We start from the raw sequence: 23,144 nt of genomic DNA, 5'->3' as shown, positions 1-23,144 counted from the left end.
CTTCGCAGACATCGAATGTTAGCCATCCTACTATATCAGGTAAATCGAAAATTACAATGTATATGTGTGATGTCAGGGAAAGTTATATGCTTTCGTGTTGTTGACTATCATAAAATGTGAAGACTGTATATTATCAAATCAATTCTCCATGTGTAATTTAATTACGCAATTCAACTAATCATGTAACTTTAACGAGGAAGTTGGGGCACCACGGGAAAATGTTGTTTATAGAGTGTCAATTTCCCAAATATAACTCCCCAGATATTTTCATATCTTATCAAAACAGTCTCTTATTAATGAATTGTATTACCTCTTCAGTGTCATTACTGAATGTTGCAAACCCTTGGATATCTGCACCAACCCTAGCATAGAATCATGAATCAGCAAAATATAAATTGGCTTAATTATTTATTTACCAACTAACTTAATTAATCACAGAATTACATAAAACACACTCACAATTAGTTCATACATGGGTTACTTAACATGTTGTTGTCTCTCTCTGTTGTCGCCGGTCTATATGCTGGAGGTGTAACGTCAGGTGAATGATGGGTGTAGAGTCAGGCGCAGAGAGAGCAAAAGTTTACGGGAACAAAACGCTTTAATGTCCATATGAAACAGGAACAGGTATAAAGGGGTGACGCCAAAACACAGGCGTAACACACGACCCACAGACCACTGTTTAAAAATGAACTGGACAGCGAAAAACCCACCAACAAATAATCCACACCCGAACGTAACATGAACACACAAAATAAGCCCGCACAAACACTAGCGGGCGAAACTAACCTAAATAGTACTCCTCCCAAAACCCCAACAAGAAACAGGTGAACCCAATTAGACATACATAAACGAAAAGGAAAAAGGGATCGGTGGCAGCTAGTAGACCGGCGACGACGACCGCCGAGCGCCACCCGAACGGGAAGGGGAGTCACCTTCGGTAGTATTCGTGACAGGAGGGAGTCGACAGAAAATTCTCTGGTTTCGTCCCTAGTGGATACGTCAGGCATACCCATGTCGTCACATAGAATATATGTTTCGGCGGTTGTCGGTATTCTTTGTCTTAGGCTACATACATTTCCAGCTGCAGACTGAAAAGGCCTCGTATAAAATCTGCTCCTTCTGTGGCAATGTTTTAGAGTTTAACCATTTCTAGCCGTGTAGCCAATGCTACACGCTGTATGTTCTTAGAAATTCAACCATTTGCAACCTTAGCTTACACCGTGGTTTCCGTGGTCTGGTGTGAATTGCGTCACGGGGGATTTTATACTTGGGTAGAAAAGGGGCTGTCTCATCATGTTTGTGCTCAACTGGACGTGGCTACTGACTGTGCATAAGTTACCATAAAACAACCAATTCTGATTTAGAAGACTAAATCTCATTGTTAGCTATTCAAAAGTATTTTTATACTTATTCATTCATCTTATACAACAGTCAGATGTAAAACTGACAGCTGGGAAATGTACACTTTAAGAGATACAGTTATTTCTGTTTCCTGTCCTTCATGAGATCACCAAATGAAAGACACTCGACATGACTGTCCCTTAACTGTCCACGGACCATTCCCACATTCTCAAAAATATAAATATTGTTTAATTCTTCCATTTTGGGGATTAGGAGTTTTTTTTAAATTTACATTTGTTTCTACTTAAACTTGTATGTTGAATTCTCCATATTAATGTTGGTTTTAAGTTTTGGCTGACTGCTTAGCGGATCACCATCGCAAATTGAATTATTGGGCTAATTGTACATTCGCAAACTCGAAAGTACTATTGTAAGTGAAACTAGGCAAAAACAGAGGTGATTATGAAATTAAATATTTCGTCAGGACATGTATCATGCTGTGAAGATCCCCAGAAGGCGTTTTATCTTGTATATTAACTCATTTCAAATGTAAGGCATTGAAAGCATTCTATATTGGAAGTCTGTAAATGTACAGTCGTGGCCAAAAGTTTTGAGAATGACACAAATATTAATTTCCACAAAGTTTGCTGCTTCAGTGTCTTTAGATATTTTTGTCAGATGTTACTATGGAATACTGAAGTATAATTCAAGCATTTAATAAGTGTCAAAGGCTTTTATTGACAATTACATGAAGTTGATGCAGAGTCAATATTTGCAGTGTTGACCCTTCTTTTTCAAGACCTCTGCAATCCGCCCTGGCATGCTGTCAATTAACTTCTGGGCCACATCCTGACTGATGGCAGCCCATTCTTGCATAATCAATGCTTGGAGTTTGTCAGAAATTGTGGGGTTTTGTTTGTCCACCCGCCTCTTGAGGATTGACCACAAGTTCTCAATGGGATTAAGGTCTGGGGAGTTTCCTGGCCATGGACCCAAAATATCGATGTTTTGTTCCCCGAGCCACTTAGTTATCACTTTTGCCTTATGGCAAGGTCGTCCATCATGCTGGAAAAGGCATTGTTCGTCACCAAACTGTTCCTGGGTGGTTGGGAGAAGTTGCTCTCGGAGGATGTGTTGGTACCATTCTTTATCCATGGCTGTGTTTCTTAGGCAAAATTGTGAGTGAGCCCACTAGCTTGGCTGAGAAACAACCCCACACATGAATAGTCTCAGGATGCTTTACTGTTGGCATGACACAGGACTGATGGTAGCGCTCACCTTGTCTTCTCCGGACAAGCTTTTTTCCGGATGCCCCAAACTATCGGAAAGGGGATTCATCAGAGAAAATGACTTTACCCCCGTCCTCAGCAGTCCAATCCCTGTACCTTTTGCAGAATATCAGACTGTCCCTGATGTTTTTCCTGGAGAGAAGTGGCTTCTTTGCTGCCCTTCTTGACACCAGGCCATCCTCCAAAAGTCTTCTCCTCACTGTGCGTGCAGATGCACTCACAACTGCCTGCTGCCATTCCTGAGCAAGCTCTAGATTGGTGGTGACCCGATCCCGCAGCTGAATCAACTTTAGGAGACGGTCCTGCCGCTTGCTGGACTTTCTTGGGCGCCCTGAAGCCTTCTTCACAACAATTGAACCGCTCTCCTTGACGTTCTTGATGATTCGATAAATGGTTGATTTAGGTGCAATCTTACTGGCAGCAATATCCTTGCCTGTGAAGCCCTTTTTGTGCAAAGCAATGATGACGGCACGTGTTTCCTTGCAGGTAACCATGGCTGACAGAGGAAGAACAATGATTCCAAGCACCACCCTCCTTATGAAGCTTCCAGTCTGTTATTCGAACTCAATCAGCATGACAGAGTGATCTCCAGCCTTGTCCTTGTCAACACTCACACCTGTATTAACGAGAGAATCACTGACATGATGTCAGCTGGTCCTTTTGTGGCAGGGCTGAAATGCAGTGGAAATGTTTTTGGGGGATTCAGTTCATTTGCATGGCAAAGAGGGACTTTGCAATTAATTGCAATTCATCTGATCACTCTTCATAACATTCTGGAGTATATGCAAATTGCCATCATACAAACTGAGGCAGCAGACTTTGTGAAAATTAATATTTGTGTCATTCACAAAACTTTTGGCCACGACTGTATTTACAAAAGTCAACATGCCTGCCTATTCAGATGCCCTAGAAAGGTTGTGTAAATACAGAGAAGAGTACATACATACTTGTAGCACATTCATATTGTACCATGTATTGTTAAATTCGTACATTTAAATTGCAGTAACTATTTAGTAATTGAGCCTTGTTCTTCATCGGTTCATTAAAGAATAGGTCTTAGATTAAGTGGTGGTCAACTGTAAAAGTGTCCTGGTGTTTTTTTTCTCACGCTCTCTGACTTTAAGGCTTAGTGCCAACTAGTTACGTTTAAATGGACACTACCACAGCATATAGGCAATGCAATATGTGTTGGTTGTATGTCCACTTTCAGTACAACATGAATACGTCTATTAACTGTCATTTATGTGTGTTCTGATAATCACTACCTCTGGTGTGTAGTATACAAAACATTAGGAACACCTCCCCAATATTAAGAACAGCCTCAATTCGTCAGGTATGGACTCTACAAGGTGTTGAAAGCGTTCCACAGAGATGCTGGCCCATGTTGTCTCCAATGCTTCCCACAGTAGTCAAGTTGTCTGGATGTCCTTTGGGTGGTGGACCATTCTTGATACACACGGGAAACTGTTGAGCGTTAAAAACCCAGTAGCGTTGCAGTTCTTGACACAATGAACCCGATGCACCTGGCACCTACTACTTTCTATGCTGATGGTTGGAGGTCCAATACAAATATTTACTTCAACTTGAGGTTCTGCTGAACATTAACTGTATGAAATGGAATGAAGTGGATGCTATAAGGGTGATGTTCAGCAGTCCTTTTGGTCTTTCTTTTAATAGAGAAACCCCTATACTATTGGAGTGATATGGCAGGGTTCATGTTTTCATTTGTGTGCCTTTGAACTTTTTCTCTTGAATTACTGATATCGAATAACGTGTTCCATCATGACCTGTTACATGACTTTTACCACTTGATCCAGTTGTTTATGCAAAATAGCCATTTGTATATACACAGTGTAACTTGAAAACATGCATTAGTAAAGAAATAATAATCATTGATTTGCTATACTCAGGTAGTAATTAATGGCTTCTCTTTACTGTGCACAACGACCAATTATTATAAAAATGGTTTGATACTTTTATTCATTTTTCGTGATATCCAATTGGTAGTTAGTCTTTTCCCATCGCTGCAACTCCCCTACGGACTTGGAAAAGGCAAAGGTCGAGAGCCATGCGTCCTCCGAAACACAACCCTGCCAAGCCACACTGCTTCTTCACACAGAAGCCAGCCGCACCAATGTGTTGGAGGAAACTGGCGACCGCACAGTGCATCAGTTATTTGTAGTAAGGATTAGTAAGGATACAGATCCTGCCCTGTGATGATGACGTTGCAGAGTAAGACAGTGTGTGGGACCAAAAATGTTATGATGAGCAGAAACAGCCAGGGCAGGGCTACCATGGGTACGCTGACCCCAAAAAGGAAGCTCTTAACCATTAAGTAAGTACACTGTGGCCATACCCATAAGGGAGAAGGATACAGGAACTAACCCCTCCACTTGATTCTGGGCAGATGCACCAAACAGTACCAGCCCCAGGATTGTGTACAACACCCCTGTGCTGATCGGGATCAGCTGAAACATGAGGAACCAAACAGTGGCCACACTATTCTCAAATTAACGGGTTGACAGACATCAGCGGCATTGATGTGTTGTGCTCTAGCTTGCTGCTGTAGCCTACTGGCACCATCTGTTACGTCATTAACATTAGCTACAAGTTGTAGCAAGCCAGATAACGTTACAACAGTCACTCGTTAGTTAGCCTCAACTCAGGAGTTAAACTCTTGAACCTCTGAACCACAGTTGTGGAAAATTCGATTCAAAGATTAAGGCAGAGACTATTTACTTACTGACCTTATTGTCCCCATGGGGAAATGTTGTTGCAGTGTCATGTACACGTTTAAAGTGGTGTTTAAATACAAAATAAAATTTACAATACAACTTTCATAACAGTTAACATGCCAATTAAACATGAATAAAAAAAAATAAAAAATGACTAGCCTGCTGGCCTTACTGATTCGATAGGAACATCAGCCCAAGCTTTTTAGGAGGGATATCACACCTGGCACAAATGATTGTCTAGTTCTGTTTTTCTTGCTGAGGGGTGCCCTATACCTGTGCCCAGAGGGGAGTAGTTCAAAGTCCGGGTACAGTGGATGGCTTGGGTCTAAAATGATTTTGTGAGACTTGCGGAGGGCCCTGACCTTAAAGATCTCATCCAGGCCTGTCTGTTTGACTCCAAGTACCTTGCTTGCTGTGGTGATAATCCTATATTTAACAATATAATAAACATATTTAATACAAGCAGCCACCAATAATTTCACAGCAAGGAAGAAATGGTTACATGTCCCTTATATAGTGGGAGGTGATAATACAATCATATTGTTTACACAACAGTTACTTCTATAAATCAATAGTTCCGGGACACAATGGCCTTGTGTTAGGATGCAGACATACCAGTAGTCTATGAAACGCATAACATCACAGTCCAACACAGAACATATCCCTTAAGAAGTTACAACAGCTTACCCCAAATTCTTCCACCACAACATCTTTCAAAACTGATTTTTGATGCTCGGTACATGTCAAACTAATACCAGTGGATAATCAAGCACAATACAAAAATGTCAGTTACGACACCTGTCCTCCAATATTGCACAACACTTTAGCTAAGACAGGGAGGAGGTAGATAGATTGCTAAACCAAAGCAAACGTAATGGACTTTCGCATTTGGATTAATCACGTTCTTTTTATTCATTTTTATTAATCACGTTCACAACCAAAGTTATTTGATGCGCAGATCATGAAGTGCACTAAGGCAGTGCTGCATTTAAAGACACTGCCACCTGCTGGCTTGTGCCTGAAATATGATGATCAGAGTTCAACAGCCCATTTGAGTTAGATAGAAAGCGAGATATATATTTCACAGTTTAGTAAAATAATAAAACAGTTTAATAAAATAAAACATGTCAGGGACAACACAATAAAGTCAACGAATCCCATTGTCGTCCCTTAATGCTTGTTACTCAAAGTGCAAAATGCCCCCAAAAATTTGGGCAAGGAATGGTTTCTTTCTATTGATATCCTGTTGGCCTATCTATGTAAAACGTCCAACAAACCATCGATACAAGTCAGTAGGAAATATGCACATCACTTTCATTATTCAGCTAGCTACAACCAGTTAGAAGTCAATACCACCAGTTAGGCTCCAAACAAGCCTTTTTCTTGCAATGTATTATGCGCAGTCATTAAGCTGTGACGTATTATGTCGTAATCAAGCATTAATTCACTTCATAAACTGTGTTCAGATTTGATTTCATCTGTACAATCTCTTTCTTCATTCAGGTTGTTGCAGGTAATCTTTGGCCTTTTGGTGCACAGCCTTCCCAACCTGTATAATATTTACAGGGTACGACATATACACAGAGCTCTGGAAAAAATTAAAGAGACCACTGCAAATGTTTCTGTAATCAGCATCTCTACATGTAGGGCAGAAATTCCATTCCAGTGTCTGTTGATTTCCAACACAGGCTGATTAGGTGATCACATGAACCAAATCTTATTTAACGAGGAAAAGTATAAAAACCACTGCTGTGGTCATCACTATCCTCTTGCAATAGGACCAGCTGGATGGCAAAAACAGCGTTAGTAGTACCTCAAAAGTAATTGGAAACAAAAAATAACTATTGACCATGCCAGAAGAGTTGAAAAGGAACGTTTTGAGTGAGGAAAAGAAGGGTTCAATTCTGGCTTTACTGGCAGAGTGAGCGTCAGGTTGCTTCCATCCTAAAAATTTAAAAGACAGCGGTTCATAGGGGTGGCAGGTAGCCTAGTGGTTAGAGCGTTGGACTAGTAACCAAAAGGTTTTAAGATTGAATCCCAGAGTTGACAAGGTAAAAATCTGTCATTCTGCCCCTGATCAAGGCAGTTGCCATTCTTTTTGTAGGTTAACAGCATCTGGGGTGAAGTGCACGGCGAGGCCGGTTTGAAACAGGCTCCTAGGGGCATTGCTGAAGGTGTGCAAAGCTAGAAAAAAGCCCTTCATCAATGAGAAGCAAAGAAGTGCCAGGCTGAGGTTTGCAAAAGACCAGAGGACTGGAGTAAGGTTATCTTCTCTGATGAGTCCAATTTTCAGCTTTGCCAACACCTGGTCGCCTAATGGTTAGACGGAGACCTGGAGAGGCCAACAAGCCAGTGTCTCGCACCCACTGTGAAATTTGGTGGAGGATTGGTGATGATCTGGGGGTTCTTCAGCGAGGCTGGAATCGGGCAGATTTATCTTTGTGAAGGACGCATGAATCAAGCCACGTACAAGGTTGTCCTGGAAGAAAACTTGCTTCCTTCTGCTCTGACAATGTTCACCAACTCTGAGGATTGGTTTTTCCAGTAGGACAATGCTCCATGCCACACAGTCAAGTCAATCAAGGTGTGGATGGAGGACCACCAGATCAAGACCCTGTCATTGCCAGCCCAGTCTCCAGACCTGAACCCCATTGAAAACTTCTGGAATGTGATCAAGAGGAAGATGGATGGTCACAAGCCATCAAACAAAGCCGAGCTGCTTGAATTTTGGCGCCAGGATGGCAAAAAGTAACCCAACATCGATGTGAAAGACTGGTGGAGAGCATGCCAAGACGCATGAAAGCTGTGATTGAAAATCAGGGTTATTCCACCAAATATTGATTTCAGAACTCTTCCTAAGTTAAAGTATTAGTATTATTCGAGGTCTGACAACACAGCATATTTTTTGTTATTTTGACCAGTTGTCATTTTCTGCAAATAAATGCTCTAAATGACAATATTTTTATTTGGAATTTGGGAGAAATGTTGTCAGTAGTTTATAGAATAAAACCAAAATGTTCAGTTTACCCAAACACATACATATAAATAGTAAAACCAGAGAAACTGATCATTTTGCAGTGGTCTCTTAATTTTTTCCAGAGCTGTGTATATATACATATCCAAATAGATGGAAATATTTCCCACAGAAAGCAATGGATCGTAATAATGAGAGAATCAAAAGAGAGTTAAGATGCCGGCCTTATTTGGTAAATATAAAATACACATTTGTTTTGTCCTGTTTTTGTTATATTATCACCTTTTAAATTGAGTGATGTGTTGACGGATGAATCCAATGAGGGTTAACACCCCTGATTCTGTGATGTGGCCAACCGGCAAGGTGCACAGAAGAACAAAGCCTGTAAGTCATTTCGAACTGAAATCAGTAACACATGCACATTAGTTATGCATTCTGCAATGAGCAAAGCAGTGTTGAATTCATTCTTTACTGTTTACAGCCAATCATTGTGAGCTGTGGGCAGGACCAGACATCTAGGGACAGATGGAACATCAATCCAGAGCCTCTCAGCCAGGTCAGACATCTCTGCTGTTTCTTTAGAGACACAACAGATAGATTAATCTGTTGATTCATATGGCCATTTTGGTTGGCTTGGTTGAATTGACAATCATCCATTTGAGATGCTAAAGAATCCTACACTATGGAAGGTCTTTAGCACCACCCCTAATGTTATGGGAGTTGGTAAAAAAGGTAAAAGAGTTGTACCCACATACATATTCTACATTTCCTTGAGGGTCAATGCCAGTGTATTCTATGGCTGCCATGAGTACATGCCTTTCTCTGTCTACTCAGTCTGGAAGGGTGACTCGGCTGATAGAGAGAAAAAATTATGACGTGATCTCATCCTCCAGTTCTGATGACTTTTCCATCTACTCCTTCACTGACTGTGAATCTGAGGTAAGAGTTGTACCCTACCGTCCATGTCTTTGTTGAGTGACATCACTGTGAGGAGGATGGTCTCTGACTAGTTGACTCTGATACACAGTGTGATGATGAGGATCATGAAAGGAGGACACCACCGCTGAAAGTTGAGGATGGAAAGGTGACAAAGTTTGAAGTGAGGGATATGGACGAGGATGATGACCTGTCTATCGCCTCCCCCCACACACACACACACATTTTTGAGTAACTCTTTCACTGAATGTGGAGAATGGACTAAGACCAGCTAGCTCTCTGACACACATCTTGATGATGGCAATGATGCTTCTACTGAGGACAGTCCAGAGCTTCCAAAGGAACCACAAGGACCACTGAAGGACCATCGACTGGTAGGCATCTTTTAAATTTGTGTGCGTGTCACATCACAATGGTTTGACCCTGTGTCTGTTGAGATTGTGGCCAAGCCCAACATCCTCCTCCCTGCCTCTGTGAGTGCCCGGAAGAAGGTGTCGCGCCAGATGGAAGTGGTACCCACTGTCCGGCCCTGCAGGCAGCAGCTGGACAAGAAAACACAGTGGACCAACACCAACGAGGAGAGCCTGAGGAGGATCAAAGAGAACCTGACCTCAATAGAACTCAACCTGGAGGAAGGCCTGAAGACGCACAATGACGGTCAGGACATCAACCAAGAGAGGCAGAAGAAGAATGAGGGATGCTGTAGAGGATGGATTGCGAAGTGGATAGGGAGGAGGAAGGAGAGACTGACGGATGAAGAGGTGGCTAGGGAGATCAAGAGGATGGGCGAGGAGGTGAGGGCACTGATCCAAGTGATGAAGAGAAACTGCAGCGAAGGTGATCTTAAGGCAGTAGACCTGGACAGTTGGCTGAATGACTTGGGAGGTTGAAAGTGACATTCAAGAAATGCACTGGAGATGGCTGAAATTATAGACAGCATGGCAGAAATACAGACCAGTATAGCCGAGAACAGGCGCAAGTCTGAAAAAAATAACAATGTCCAGAGCTTTGTAAGTTACTTCTACTTATTGAGTGTAGTCAGTTATCTGCAATGTGTATAGTTTAGTTATAAAGTATATCTACAGATTGTTTTTAACATAGCATTTTCCTGATATTTGACTTTACTTTCTGGTCCTACAAAGCCCAGGGAAGGTCTCTGGTCCTGTGTCTGGCCACACTGGCCTCTCTCCTCTTGTGACCTCAGCACTACAGAGAACTTCCCATACCGCCACATGCCTCGCTTGGCCCCTATCACCAACCTGAGCGAGACCGGCAGGAAGCAGCTCCAGGAAATGGCAGGAGTGGCCTACACAGGTGAGAGGAAATACAAGAAGGGAATATTGGCCATATGTCTTTCTACAGTATAGTATAGCTCTAGATATAGTAGCTCAAGAGAAAACCCATAAGCTTACAAACTTTATCTCCTTGTCCAAAATATTCAGGAAGGGAAGGTCAATAAGAAAAAGAAGGGCAAAGCCAAAAAACTCGTGAAGCAAGAGAAGGCCAGTAAGATGCAACAGATGGAAAATGATGGAGAAAGTAAGGAGGACAAGAAAGAGGAAAAGAAGAGTCTGAGGAAGAGGTGAGGAAATAGAGGAGGGAGAATTGGAACATAACCAGGGAATACTACTGGAGAATTAGAGAAATAGAATGAGGTAGCAGAGAAAGAGCAGCTATCTGATGTGTACATGGATATATTGTACTTTTCATAATAAAATGTATGTTAATTGTCAAAACAATTTCGTTATTGATTTTACATTCCCTCTCCCAGTCGCAGCTTGACGTGTGTCATGAATATTGCCCTGGAGGCAGAACTGCGCAATTTCCTCAAGATATGGCAGCTGCTATGTCAAAACTGGCTATATTGTAAATATTTGTGGAAAATAATTGTGTTTTATGGTCTTAATTTAAGGTAAGGATTAGCAGTGTGGTTAGGGTTAAGGTTAGGTTTCAAATCAGATATTATTACTTTATGCCTGTGCCAGCTTGTGACCGACCACTTGGCAGAACTGCCGCCAGGGCAAGATTCATGACAATAAATGCCCAACTGCATCCCAGTCATCCTACTTTTTCCCACGCTTTGAACCTCGCGGCTTATACAATGACGCGGCTAATTTATGGATTTTTCCCGCTTTCACAAGATTCATGCCGCCAAAAAACTGAGCACCGTCACATAATGTGACGTAAATCGAGCGCGTTCAAACTTCCCATCATTCTGATTACGGTAGTCATTTTGTCACCCTCATCATGGCAAAGACACGGAGAAATGCATATGATGCAGCTTTCAAGTTGAAGGCGATCGATCTGGCTGTTGGAAAAGGAAATAGAGCTGCTGCACGGGAGCTTGGCCTTAATGAGTCTATGATAAGACGTTGGAAAACAGCAGCGTGAGGAACTGATTCAGTGCAAAAAGACAACAAAAGCTTTCAGAGGGAAGAAAAGCAGATGTCCCGAACTAGAAAATGAGGCTTGGATGACAAGTGGGGAGAAATCCTTCACTAAAACGGGCCGCATGCGAAGAGCAACTTATGGTCAAGTCTGCCAGTGGGTCCTGACAGCGTGGAGCATTGTCAAAAAATCCACTATCATCAACGGGTTTCGAAAGGCTGGACTTCTGCGTGTTGAAGAGGGCAGCATGAGCTCAGCGGGGAATTTGCCTCCGGATGAAAGTGACGAGAGCGACAATGAAAACGATCCAACATCGGATGAAGCAATTCTGAGGCTATTTAACTCCAACACCGAAGGAGATGACTTCAGTGGTTTCAGTGCACAGGAGGAAGAGTGACCAATGACTTTCTTGGTAGGCTACTGTTTACTGCTATTTTTTAAATTTTTGTTACAAGCTGTGTTTCGTTAAAGCCTATTTATTTTTGTTACAAGCCGTGTTTCATTTAAAAGCCTATTTATTTTTGTTACAAGCCATGTATCGTTTAAAGGCCTATTTATTTTTGTTACAAGCCGTGTTTCGTTTAAAAAGCCTATTTATTTTTGTTACAAGCCGTGTTTCGTTTAAAGGCTGTGTAAAGTTCATTTGTTTCAATGTACCGGTAGTCACCTGCGGCTTATAGACATGTGCGGCTTATTTATGTACAAAATACATCTTTTTTTTATTCAGTGGGTGCGGCTTATATTCAGGTGCGCTTAATAGTCCAGAAATTACGGTAAGTGCCTTTGAACGGTGTATGGTAGTAGGTGCCAGGCACACCGGTTTGTGTCAAGAACTGCAACACTGATGGGTTTTTCACGCTCATGTTCCACCAACCAAAGGACATCCAGCCAACTTGACAACTGTGGGAAGAATTGGAATCAACATGGGCCTGCATCCCTGTGGAACGCTTTCAACACCTTGTAGAAACCATGCCCTGATAAATTGAAGCTGTTCTGAGGACAAAGGGGGGTGGGGGGGGGCTAACTAAATATTAGGAAGGTGTCCTTATTATGTTGTACACTCAGTGTATAACCTATAGGCTACACTGCGCAGTTAGAGGCCTTTTGTAAAGGTACTATCTTTACCAGCATCATAAAAGCTGATATTATTTCATGGGCCTATTGCAATGAAGAATGGCCACTAGAATATTGCCATTCATAACTAAAAGTTCACCTAATTTTACCTTCTGTTATAAAGACCATATTCAAATGAATAAAAACGACAATAAAAAACGGTTTCCCATCTCAAGAGATAAAATGAAAAAATTACTACAATTAAGTGCCAAATAAAGTAAAGGTTGACCATAACATATTATATATATTTTTTAACCACATTATCTCCCCAATTTTCATGGTATCCAATTGGTAGTTACAGTCTTGTTTCATCGTTGCAACTCCCTACGGACTCGGGAGAGGCGAAGGTAGAGAGCCATGCGTGCTCGAAACACGACCCTGCCAAGCTGCACTGCTTCCTGACACAATGCCCGCTTAACCCGGAAGCCAGCCACACCAATGTGTCGGAGAAAACGCCATACACCTGGCGACCGTGTCAGCATGCATGCCCGGTTAAGGTTAGGTTTAAAATCAGCGGGCCCGGCCCGCCACAGGAGTTGCTAGAACGCAATGGTACAAGGACATCCCTACCAGACAAACCTTCCCCTAACCAGGACGACGCTGGGACAATTTATCAATCTATAGCGGCACAGCTAGCAACTGCGATGCAGTGCCTAAGACCACTGCGCCACTCGGGAGGCAGGGTTTCATTATAAATCATGCATAAATCCCCTTGTGACAAGGGGATTGGAAGCCTTTGAATTGGAAGTTTCAGACAAAAAATGAAATTGCTAAAAAAAAATGCCTAGCCTTTTTATCTATTGGTAACAGGGTTGACGTGTTATGCTCGACACACTAAGTTTTCCACCACAAAACAAAAAAACAAAAAAAAGAGCAGAACTAGCTTACGAGCTCAACTAGGACCTGCATTTTAGAGCTATGTCTAAAAAGCTTTTTGTCTTTTACAACGCTCCCATTCACCTGTGTGAACTTCAGCTTCGTGGCATGCTAGCCTTTTACTGGCTGCGGAGAGCCTTGTCTGTTTGCATTTTGTTGTGCACCAGGTTTTTATGTCTTTCCATGTTCTGTTTTTGAGAGCTGGCTCTGACCCATAACAGGGAATCCTCTTTGCCGGGAACCTTATTTAGCACTTTACATTTTCCCAAATGCTTCTAAACTGATGCTCTCTCACAGCTGCTCTTAGGCCTCTTGGGTTGAGAAGTCATTCTCCAAACCTAATCGCAAACAAAGAAAAGATTAAAACACATGATGGTCCAACACAATAGGGGAGGGGGGCATAGGGAAGGTAAGGGAGAGGAGATAAAAAGAAAAGACTTCCTCCGTGTCAGGTAAGCAGTCTCAAAGTCTACCCTCACCAACTTACCGAACTAAGTGAGTTCTGAACATCCCTCGCTGTCCTCTGATCCTGCGTCCAAGTCTTCTTGGGCCTCTTTCTGGTGTCTGTCTTGACTCTTTAGTGCGTTTTTTCAGTTCTTTCCCAGGCTTGCCTGAAAAACACAAAAAGATGGAACATACATAAGAGTAACAAATCCACATATTAGCAAGCAACGACATTACATTTTTGTTCAGAACTCACTCAGCCTGGTAAGTTTGACGGTAGACTGCGGCTGATCCCTTGCTTCACGAAAGCAGCCGGTGTCTACCGTCACAAATTTACCAGGCCGAGTGAGTTCTGAACACCTGTCACTCGAGCTTTCGATGTCAGGTTCATACTCACTGATGCGGCCGGTGTCACTCAGCTGGTGTTTTGTATCATATTTGTACAACAGCTGATGAAACTATGAAAAAATGTTATCAGTGTAACTTCCTGATTGTCTTATGTAGATTGTATTTTCAAATCAGCAACTTTCTAAATCAGCAGGTTTTGCATTGGTGGAGTTGTGGCTTGCTTGGTGACATCCCCAGGTGGTCTAAGTTAATAACAAAGAGTTAACAATAACAAAGAGTTTGAGATCTCTCTGCCAATAACAGCTAATTTTGAGGCTACATTTCCCTCCCATTAGTGGATTGATTCATGTTTAACCATGTTTTAAGGCTATATAGTGTTTGTTTACATTTTGTTTACCCACATTGAAGTAAAACATGCTTATATGAGGGGCCTCCCGGGTGGCGCAGTGGTCTAGGGCACTGCATCGCAGCGCTAGCTGTGCCACCAGAGTCTCTGGGTTCGCGACCAGGCTGTCGCAGCCGGCCGCGACCGGGAGGTCCGTGGGGCGACGCGTCGTCCGGGTTAGGCCACACCTGTGGCGGGCCGGGCGCAGTGCGCGCTAACTGAGGGGGCCAGGTGCACGGTGTTTCCTCCGACACATTGGTGCGGCTGGAGGCGCGCTGTGTTAAGAAGCAGTGCGGCTTGTGCTTCGGAGGACGCATGGCTTTCGACCTCCGTCTCTCCCGAGCCCGTACGGGAGTTGTAGCGATGAGACAAGATAGTAATTACTAGCGATTGGATACCATGAAAATCGGGGAGAAAAGCGGGTACTTTTTTTTTTTTTTTATAAATAAAATAAAAAATAAAAACATGCTTATATGTTGAGTTGAACTAAGCTCATTAGGCATTTATAAGTTATATTCTTCAAGAATCAATGGGTATATATCATTAAATTGCAGGTCCAAAAATTGATTTTGCAACTGCCGATTGCCACTTTAAAATGCAGGAAATGAGGGGGGTGGTTGACGGTTGGCTACATACCTTGGCACGAGAGATTCCTGCTTTTATCCATGTTCTTGTAGCGGGTTTCTTATGTACCACAGGAGAACCAAGAAATGAAGAGCGACACCACGGCTGTCTTTTAGGCTTTTATGTTGATCTGCAATAGTATTGTGAAAAGACAGGAACACATCAGTCTCCAATGCACCATCTGACAAGTTGTTCTACACAGGAGCATGAAGAAAGGCAAAACACATATCCTGTCTCACATCCCCAAAACATTGCTAGGTGCTTTCAGTGTTGACAGTACCAAAATACAACAACTCATGTACAAAAACACTGCAACATAAACAAGTTACAACGTGAAATCGCCTATATTCCATTCAGACCGTAGAGGACAAAACTACATCTCCCAATATGCAACGCCAGCACCAGTCGGCAGCTTAGCTAACCGTCTGCATCACAGAAGGGCATGCTAGCTAGCAACAGTAGCACTTTTAGCACTCTGTAAACTACATTAATAACAACAATAAAACTCTGAAAGTGACATGTTTCAATAGCCTCACACTCCTTTATAACAATATCTACAGCATTAACCTTGGGATGTTTTATTTATTTCACGTTATGGACTTCTACAAAGGAGTAATCTACAACACATACCTTTCTCTCAGTGTTTTCTCAGACTGAGGAGAGCGGGAGCTACGGGTAGTTCCAGGGTGTTAGTAGGTGACACAAGCACCCGGATGAAATAAAATACATTTAATGAAATAAAACCCGAAGATGTTAACATCATTCAGCTACTGTAGCTGCCTACCTAACATCAACAGGCAGCACCAGTAGCGCACCAATTAAAAATAGACACCAAAAGTAAAGTTCCTGGCGATCATAGCGATCTGACTCTCCCCCTCTGTCTGAACTTGGAATATTCCTGTTCGCGGGCTTTGGCCACTGACCCTCAACCTGGTTGTTCTGTTCTGCGTTGTGTACTATTCTAATAATTTGAAGTTTGATGGAATAACCATTTTAACTCTACTACATTCTAACGAGAACAATTTTAAAATAGACATGTCATTAATAAATGTATAGTATGACAGATTACCTATGGCAGCAACAACTGTCTCTCCCAATCAAACCTTCCCTTCTAGCACAGCACTGTCTCTGCCAGTCCTGCGGCAAACAAAACATATTTTCACAAAATAAAGAAATGTATTTGGACCATCCGGATATCCATATTTGAATAGTGAAATATTCCAAATGCCTATCCCTAGCTGCCATTTCAAAATACAATCACCCCTAAACAAAATGTCTCACGTTGTGACTTGCGCAAATAACTCGTCCTGCCACAGGAAAGCTAACGTTGCCGAACTAGGACCACATTTGCAATACAATGTAGCTAGCTACCAGTAGCTAGTTTAACATTACTCCTATGGAATTTAACATTATGCACAACACAAAATTCTTTCATATGAGAACATCTAAAACATCATAGCAAAGATAAGCAATGCAATAATAATCAATTCCGGAATGTATTAATGTCTACTCCAGCAACCTTTAGCAGCTAGCTGGCTAATTAACCTAACAGTATAGCAGGAAAAATCCTGCTAGCTAGCTAACATAATGCTTCACCATAGCTAATACTTTTCCATGCATCGACGAAATGTAGCCCGCTACAACTACATTGGCCGAGTTATTGTTGAATAATAACGAAGCTAGGTAAATTCATTTAAAATAATATCGCTAGTAACTTCAAAATACTTACAGCTGAAATACACTGCTGTTTTCTTTGTGAGCATGGTAAGCTGGAGAAAGCCAAAGCCGCATCCACATGTAGAGTTGTGGGGGATGGGACAAGTTCCCCAAATAGACCCTGGCTTTGGATCAGGTTTGAATTCCCCCGCTAGTAGTCCTTGTTGGGTTTGGGGAGGGGAAGCTGATCCTAGATCTGTATCTAGGGGAAACTTCGCCCCAGCACATGCAAAGAGAGATGGGGGGAAGGGGAGGAGAGAGAGCGTCGCTCTCAGGATTGACAGATCATGTACAAAATCTACCAGTAAGAAATGAGTTTCAGAATATAATATATTACCTTTAGCAGTTCTAATGTCTTCATTTGCTCCATTTCATTCGTCTTGTTGATTGATTGCTGATATCTAGTTTCACAGAAAAGATGATGTTGATGAAGAGCATCCATCCCGTTTGTAATACATTCATAGACATATAGTTCATACTGGTGGTCCTACCCATCACCCACTTCACTCCATTAACCCTAAACTTGCTGCTCACATGGTGGTTTGTCTAAATGTATTTGACTTTAGGTTAGGTAAGGTTAAGAAGGTAAAGATTGTGTTTGGCTGTGTCGGGAGCACTAGTGGCAATGCTGCCTCACCCAGATCACACATTGCCCTATATAAGTATATATTGTAGCAAGCTTAACCCAACACTTACCACCTTCTGATCTCTTGGGGTAATGGATAAGGTGTTGGCTTGCTAGTCACTGGACTGGGGTTCGAGTCCCAGTTGGAGCTACCCCCAAATTTGTTACATTGGTATCAGAAGTGGGATAGTGCCTGTGAAGCCATCAAAGATGTGTGTACACGTGAGAGACTTGCTATAAAGAAGTGTGGGGGCATGCTCTCCCCAAGGAAGGAGGTAATGTAGCAACCTTAATCCAACACCGAGCGACCTCATCGAAGGGTTTGGACATCTTGGCGTAGCACTTAAGGTGTTGGCTTGACAGTTGATGAACCCAGGTTCAAAACCTGTATGGGTCGACCGCCTGAATTCACTAAAATATATTTGTTTGCCTACGGGCAGGGAGACCTGGGTTTGAGACAAAAGGGGCATTACACCATTGCTGTTTGCAAAAAAAAACACCACATTGGTGGTAGTGGAATTGTGCTTTGGGAGAGGTGTGCATATTTCATGGGCAGGATCTGTACCCGGGACTCCCATGGGAAAAACCAGTGTCTTGAGCATTAGACCAAGATGTAATGCCCTCTTGAGCTGAGGGTGACACTGGTATTAAACTTACAGGCAGGACTACCTCATTACCAGATCATGAGACACGCACATGGGATAGTGTAAAGGGAACTTTGCCTAGGATGCCCATGGCAGGTCGCAGTTGTAAATGAGAACTTGTTGTCTACCTGGTTAAATAAAGGTGAAATAAAAAAATTAAAAAGTGTTAGAATGTGGAAGATAGAGAATTAGTCCAGTAACTGAAAGGTCACTGGTTTGAGTCCTGAGTCAGGCAACAAAACGTGGGATTTGATCTGAACTGGCAGATCTGTGACCAAACCCTTCAGAAAAACAAATTCCATTTGTTCCCCGTAACATGGACTTATAAAGTTGTACTGGCGCCAGAGAGGATGGCTGACGTTTTATTGGCTCTTAACCAACCATGCTATTTTGTTAGTTTTTTCGCATTGTTTGAAACTTATTCTGTACATAATGTTGCTGCTACCGTCTCTTATGACCGAAAAGAGCTTCTGGACATCAGAACAGCGATTACCTACCTTGAATTGGACAAAGAATTTTTCTTTAATGGGTCAGACGAGAGGGATTTACTCCAGACACCTGAACAGGCCCTCATCCTTGTCATTCGTAGGAAAAAAAGATTTAGATTTCGCAGAAGGAGATCGGGGTGCCTTGTGAGGATCAGGCGACGAGTGCCTAATCTGCCTTTGCCATCCGTACTGTTAGCCAACGTACAATAGCTGGAAAATAAATGGGACGAACTAAAAGCACATATATCCTACCAACGGGACCTTAAAAACTGTAATATCTTATGCTTCACAGAGTCGTGGTTGAACGACGTCATTAATAACATACAGCTGGCGGGTTATACACTATCGGCAGGATATAACAGCAGCTGGTGCACGATATCCAAGGAAGTCTCAAGGTTTTGCTCGCCTGAGCTAGAGTATCTCATGATAAGCTGCAGACCACACTATCTACCTAGACATTTTTCATCTATATTTTTCATAGCTGTCTACACACCACCACAGACCGATGCTGGCACTAAGACCGCACTCAATGAGCTGTATACCGCCATAAGCAAACAGGAAAACGCTCATCCAGACGCGGCGCTCCTAGTGGCCGGGGACAATAATGGAGGGAAACTTAAATTAGTTTGACCTAATTTCAACCAGCATGTTAAATGTGCAACCAGAGGGGGGAAAAAACTAACTCTAGACCACCTTTACTCCACACACAGAGATGCGTACAAAGCTCTCCCTCGCCCTCCATTTGGCAAATCTGACCATAATTCTATCCTCCTGATTCCTGCTTACAAGAACAAATTAAAGCAGGAAGCATCAGTGACTCAGTCTATAAAAAAGTGGTCAGATGAAGAAGATGCTAAACTACAGAACTGTTTTGCTTGCACAGACTGGAATATGTTCCTGGGTTTCTTCCGATGGCATTGAGGAGTACACCACATCAATCACTGGCTTCATCAATACGTGGATCAATGACGTCGTCCCCACAGTGACTATACGTATATACCCAACCAGAAGCCATGGATTACAGGCAACATCCGCACAGAGCTAAAGGGTAGAGCTTCCGCTTTCAAGGAGCGGGACTCTAACACGGAAGCTTATAAGAAATCCTGCTATGCCCTCCGAAGAACCATCAAACAGGCAAAGTGTCAATACAGGACTAAGATCGAATCATACTACACCGGCTCCGACGCTCGTCGGATGTGGCAGGGCTTGCAAACTATTACAGACTACAAAGGGAAGCACAGCCGAGAGCTGCCCAGTGACACGAGCCTACCAGACGAGCTAAATAACTTCTATGCTCGCTTCAAGGCAAGTAACACTGAAACATGCATGAGCGCATCAGCTGTTCCGGATGACTGTGTGATCATGCTCTCCGCAGCCAATGTAAGACCTTCAAACAGGTCAACATTCATAAGGCCGCAGGGCCAGATAGATTACCAGGCCGTGTACTCCGAGCATGCTCTGACCAACTGGCAATCGTCTTCACTGACATTTTCAACCTCTCCCTGTCGGAGTCTGTAATACCAACATGTTTCAAGCAGACCACCATAGTCCCTGTGCCCAAGAACACTAAGGTAACCTGCCTAAATTACTACCGACCCGTAGCACTCACATCTGTAGCCATGAAGTGCTTTGAAATGGTGGCCATGGCTCACATCAACACCATTATCCCAGAAACCCTAGACCCACTTCAATTTGCATACCGCCCCAACACATCCACAGATGATGCAATCTCTATTGCACTCCACACTGCCCTTTCACACATGGACAAAAGAAGCACCTATGTGAGAATGCTATTCATTGACTACATCTCAGCGTTTAACACCATGGTGCCCTCAAAGCTCATCACTAAGCTAAGGACCCTGGGACTAAACACCTCCCTCTGCAACTGGATCCTGGACCTCCTGATGTGCCGCCCCCAGGTGGTAAGGGTAGGTAACAACACATCCGCCACGCTGATCCTCAACACGGGGGCACCTCTAGGGTGCATGCTCAGTCCCCTCCTCTACTCCCTGTTCACTCATGACTGCACGGCCAGGCACGACTCCAACACCATCATTAAGTTTGCCGATGACAACAGTGGTAGGCCTGATCACCGACAACGACGAGAAAGCCTATAAGGAGGTCAGAGTCCTGACAATGTGGTGCAAGGACAACAACCTCTTCCTCAGTGTGATCAAGACAAAGGAGAAGATTGTGGACTACAGGAAAAGGAGGACTGAGCACCCCCCCATTCTTATTGACGGGGCTGTAGTGGAGCAGGTTGAGAGCTTCAAGTTCCTTGGTGTCCACATCACCAAACTATAATGGTCCAAACACACCAAGACAGTCGTGAAGAGGGCACGACAAAGCCTATTCCCCCACAAGAGACTGAAAAGATTTAGCATGGGTCCTCAGATCCTCAAAAAATTCTACAGCTTCACCATCGAGAGCATCCTGACTGGTTGAATCACTGCCTGGTATGGCAACTGCTCGGACTTTGACTGCAAGGCACTACAGAGGGTAGTGAGTATGTCCCAGTACATCACCGGGGCCAAGCTTCCTGCCATCCAGGACCACTATACCAGGTGGTGTCAGAATAAGGCCCTAAAAATTGTCAAAGACTCAAGCCACCCTAGTCATAGAATGTTCTCTCTGCTACCACACGGCAAGCGGTACCGGAGCACCAAGTCTAGGTCCAAAATAATACTTTTTTACTTGACACTTATTTTTCTTAAACTGCATTGTTGGTTAAGGGCTTGTAAATAAGCATTTCACTGTAAGGTCTACTACACCTGTTGTATTCGGCATGTGACAAATAAAATCAGATTTGAGATGACCTTTGCTGATGAAACAACTTTGTTGAAGTCTGGTTTGATGGTAATCACTCCATTTCCATCTGCTCTTATCATGCACAACAAGCATTCCTTCTCGTTTTGGCCAAGTCTGAGGAATACAAGAATACAATGCCACTTTTCAATTCCTGAATTGGAATGTACTTCAAAGTTATTACATACAAAGCAGTGTAATAAGTGCATAGGCTAGATAGTGGTTTTCCCCCTTGTGCTACTCACTTGCCTGGTGGTCCCAGGTCCCCCATGATGTGCATGGTCTGTACAGGTGTGTTGACCACGTGGCTGGTCTTCATAAAGTCCTCCGAGGGCTCCCAGGTAATCAGCCTGGACTTGGGGACGGTGCTGTCACTGCAGACCAACAGAATACCACAAACACATTTTGCATACAAGGGTATGGTGTAATGTGAACATACCGGTACACTGTTTTGTCTTCAAAGCAGCACATCACACATCAATGTTGCTTCAATTACATTCACTTTAATAATAATTCACTTTGCTGAGTAACAGGGACCTACACTGGGTGTCTGTCATGTCGTCTGTGTCTGACATTGGCCATCCTATGTGCCATGAAGGTAGGGTTGGACTTGACCTGCGTCACCATACTCTGGGAATCCTGTAATGAGTATATCAAAAACAGCTTTAAAACACTAACATTTCTTTGGGACAGAAATTAGGTAAATGCTTTGTTTTGAATAATTAAATTGTCACGTCTGCTCCCGCTCCCCCTCTCTGGAGCACGAGGTCGCCAGGCTGCTCATCGTTACACACATCTGTCACCATCGTTACACGAACCAGCGCTTCATCGGACTCACCTGGACTCCATCACGGCATTGATTGCCTCCCCTATATCTGTCACTTCCTCAGTTTCATTCCTGTGTCTGCATTGATAATGTTTTGTTTCTCTTGTCCAGACTCTGTTCTTCTTTAGTTTCATGTCTATTTATTAGTAAATCCTCACCCTGTACTTGCTGCCCCTCTCCCAGCGTCTGTGGTTACAGAACCATTACAGAAATTGAGATTCAGTAGAAACCCACCCCTTCCCAATTGATATAGCAGTCAGAATCAGTGTAGGTGAAAATCCTGCAGTTCCGTCTGCCCGCTCCAGAGCCATGATCTCTGTGTGGTATTGTCTCTCCAGTGGAGTCTGGCATACTGACTCACTCTGGAACAAAACCATTTCATATTGCGCGTGTGCACACACACACACACACACACACACACACACACACACACACACACACACACACACACACACACACACACACACACACACACACACACACACACAACTTACTATGCAACATCAAACTATCCTAAACAGTGAAGTCTTATTTGTTATAACGACACTGGTAGAGGACCTACCTGACTGAACAGCTTCTCCTGC

The 23,144-nt window shown here is 43.1% G+C and overlaps 1 protein-coding gene across 4 annotated transcripts; it reads right to left on the bottom strand.

Moving 5' to 3' along the window:
• Positions 1-395: 395 nt before the first annotated feature.
• LOC139543495 (tectonic-like complex member MKS1) lies at positions 396-22,923 on the bottom strand. 4 transcript variants are annotated; one of them, XM_071349604.1, is made up of 4 exons: positions 22,276-22,923; positions 21,980-22,108; positions 14,143-14,266; positions 396-13,993 (listed from the first exon to the last, which is right to left on the bottom strand). In XM_071349604.1, exons 1-3 carry the CDS (start codon positions 22,359-22,361, stop codon positions 14,233-14,235), a joined length of 249 nt encoding a protein of 82 aa, XP_071205705.1. In that variant the 5' UTR covers positions 22,362-22,923; the 3' UTR covers positions 396-13,993; positions 14,143-14,232. The 4 variants fall into 4 exon arrangements, 3 of the variants coding, with proteins under 3 accessions (XP_071205705.1, XP_071205706.1, XP_071205704.1); XM_071349605.1 differs by having other exon boundaries at positions 396-10,584; XR_011668728.1 differs by lacking the exons at positions 21,980-22,108; positions 22,276-22,923 and adding an exon at positions 15,469-16,760.
• Between the last annotated feature and the right edge of the window lie 221 nt (positions 22,924-23,144).

This window comes from Salvelinus alpinus, chromosome 18, assembly GCF_045679555.1.
Source record: "Salvelinus alpinus chromosome 18, SLU_Salpinus.1, whole genome shotgun sequence".
Lineage (NCBI taxonomy): Eukaryota > Metazoa > Chordata > Actinopteri > Salmoniformes > Salmonidae > Salvelinus > Salvelinus alpinus.
Note: the sequence above shows the minus strand (reverse complement) of the source record. Positions and strands in the feature narration are given on the sequence as shown.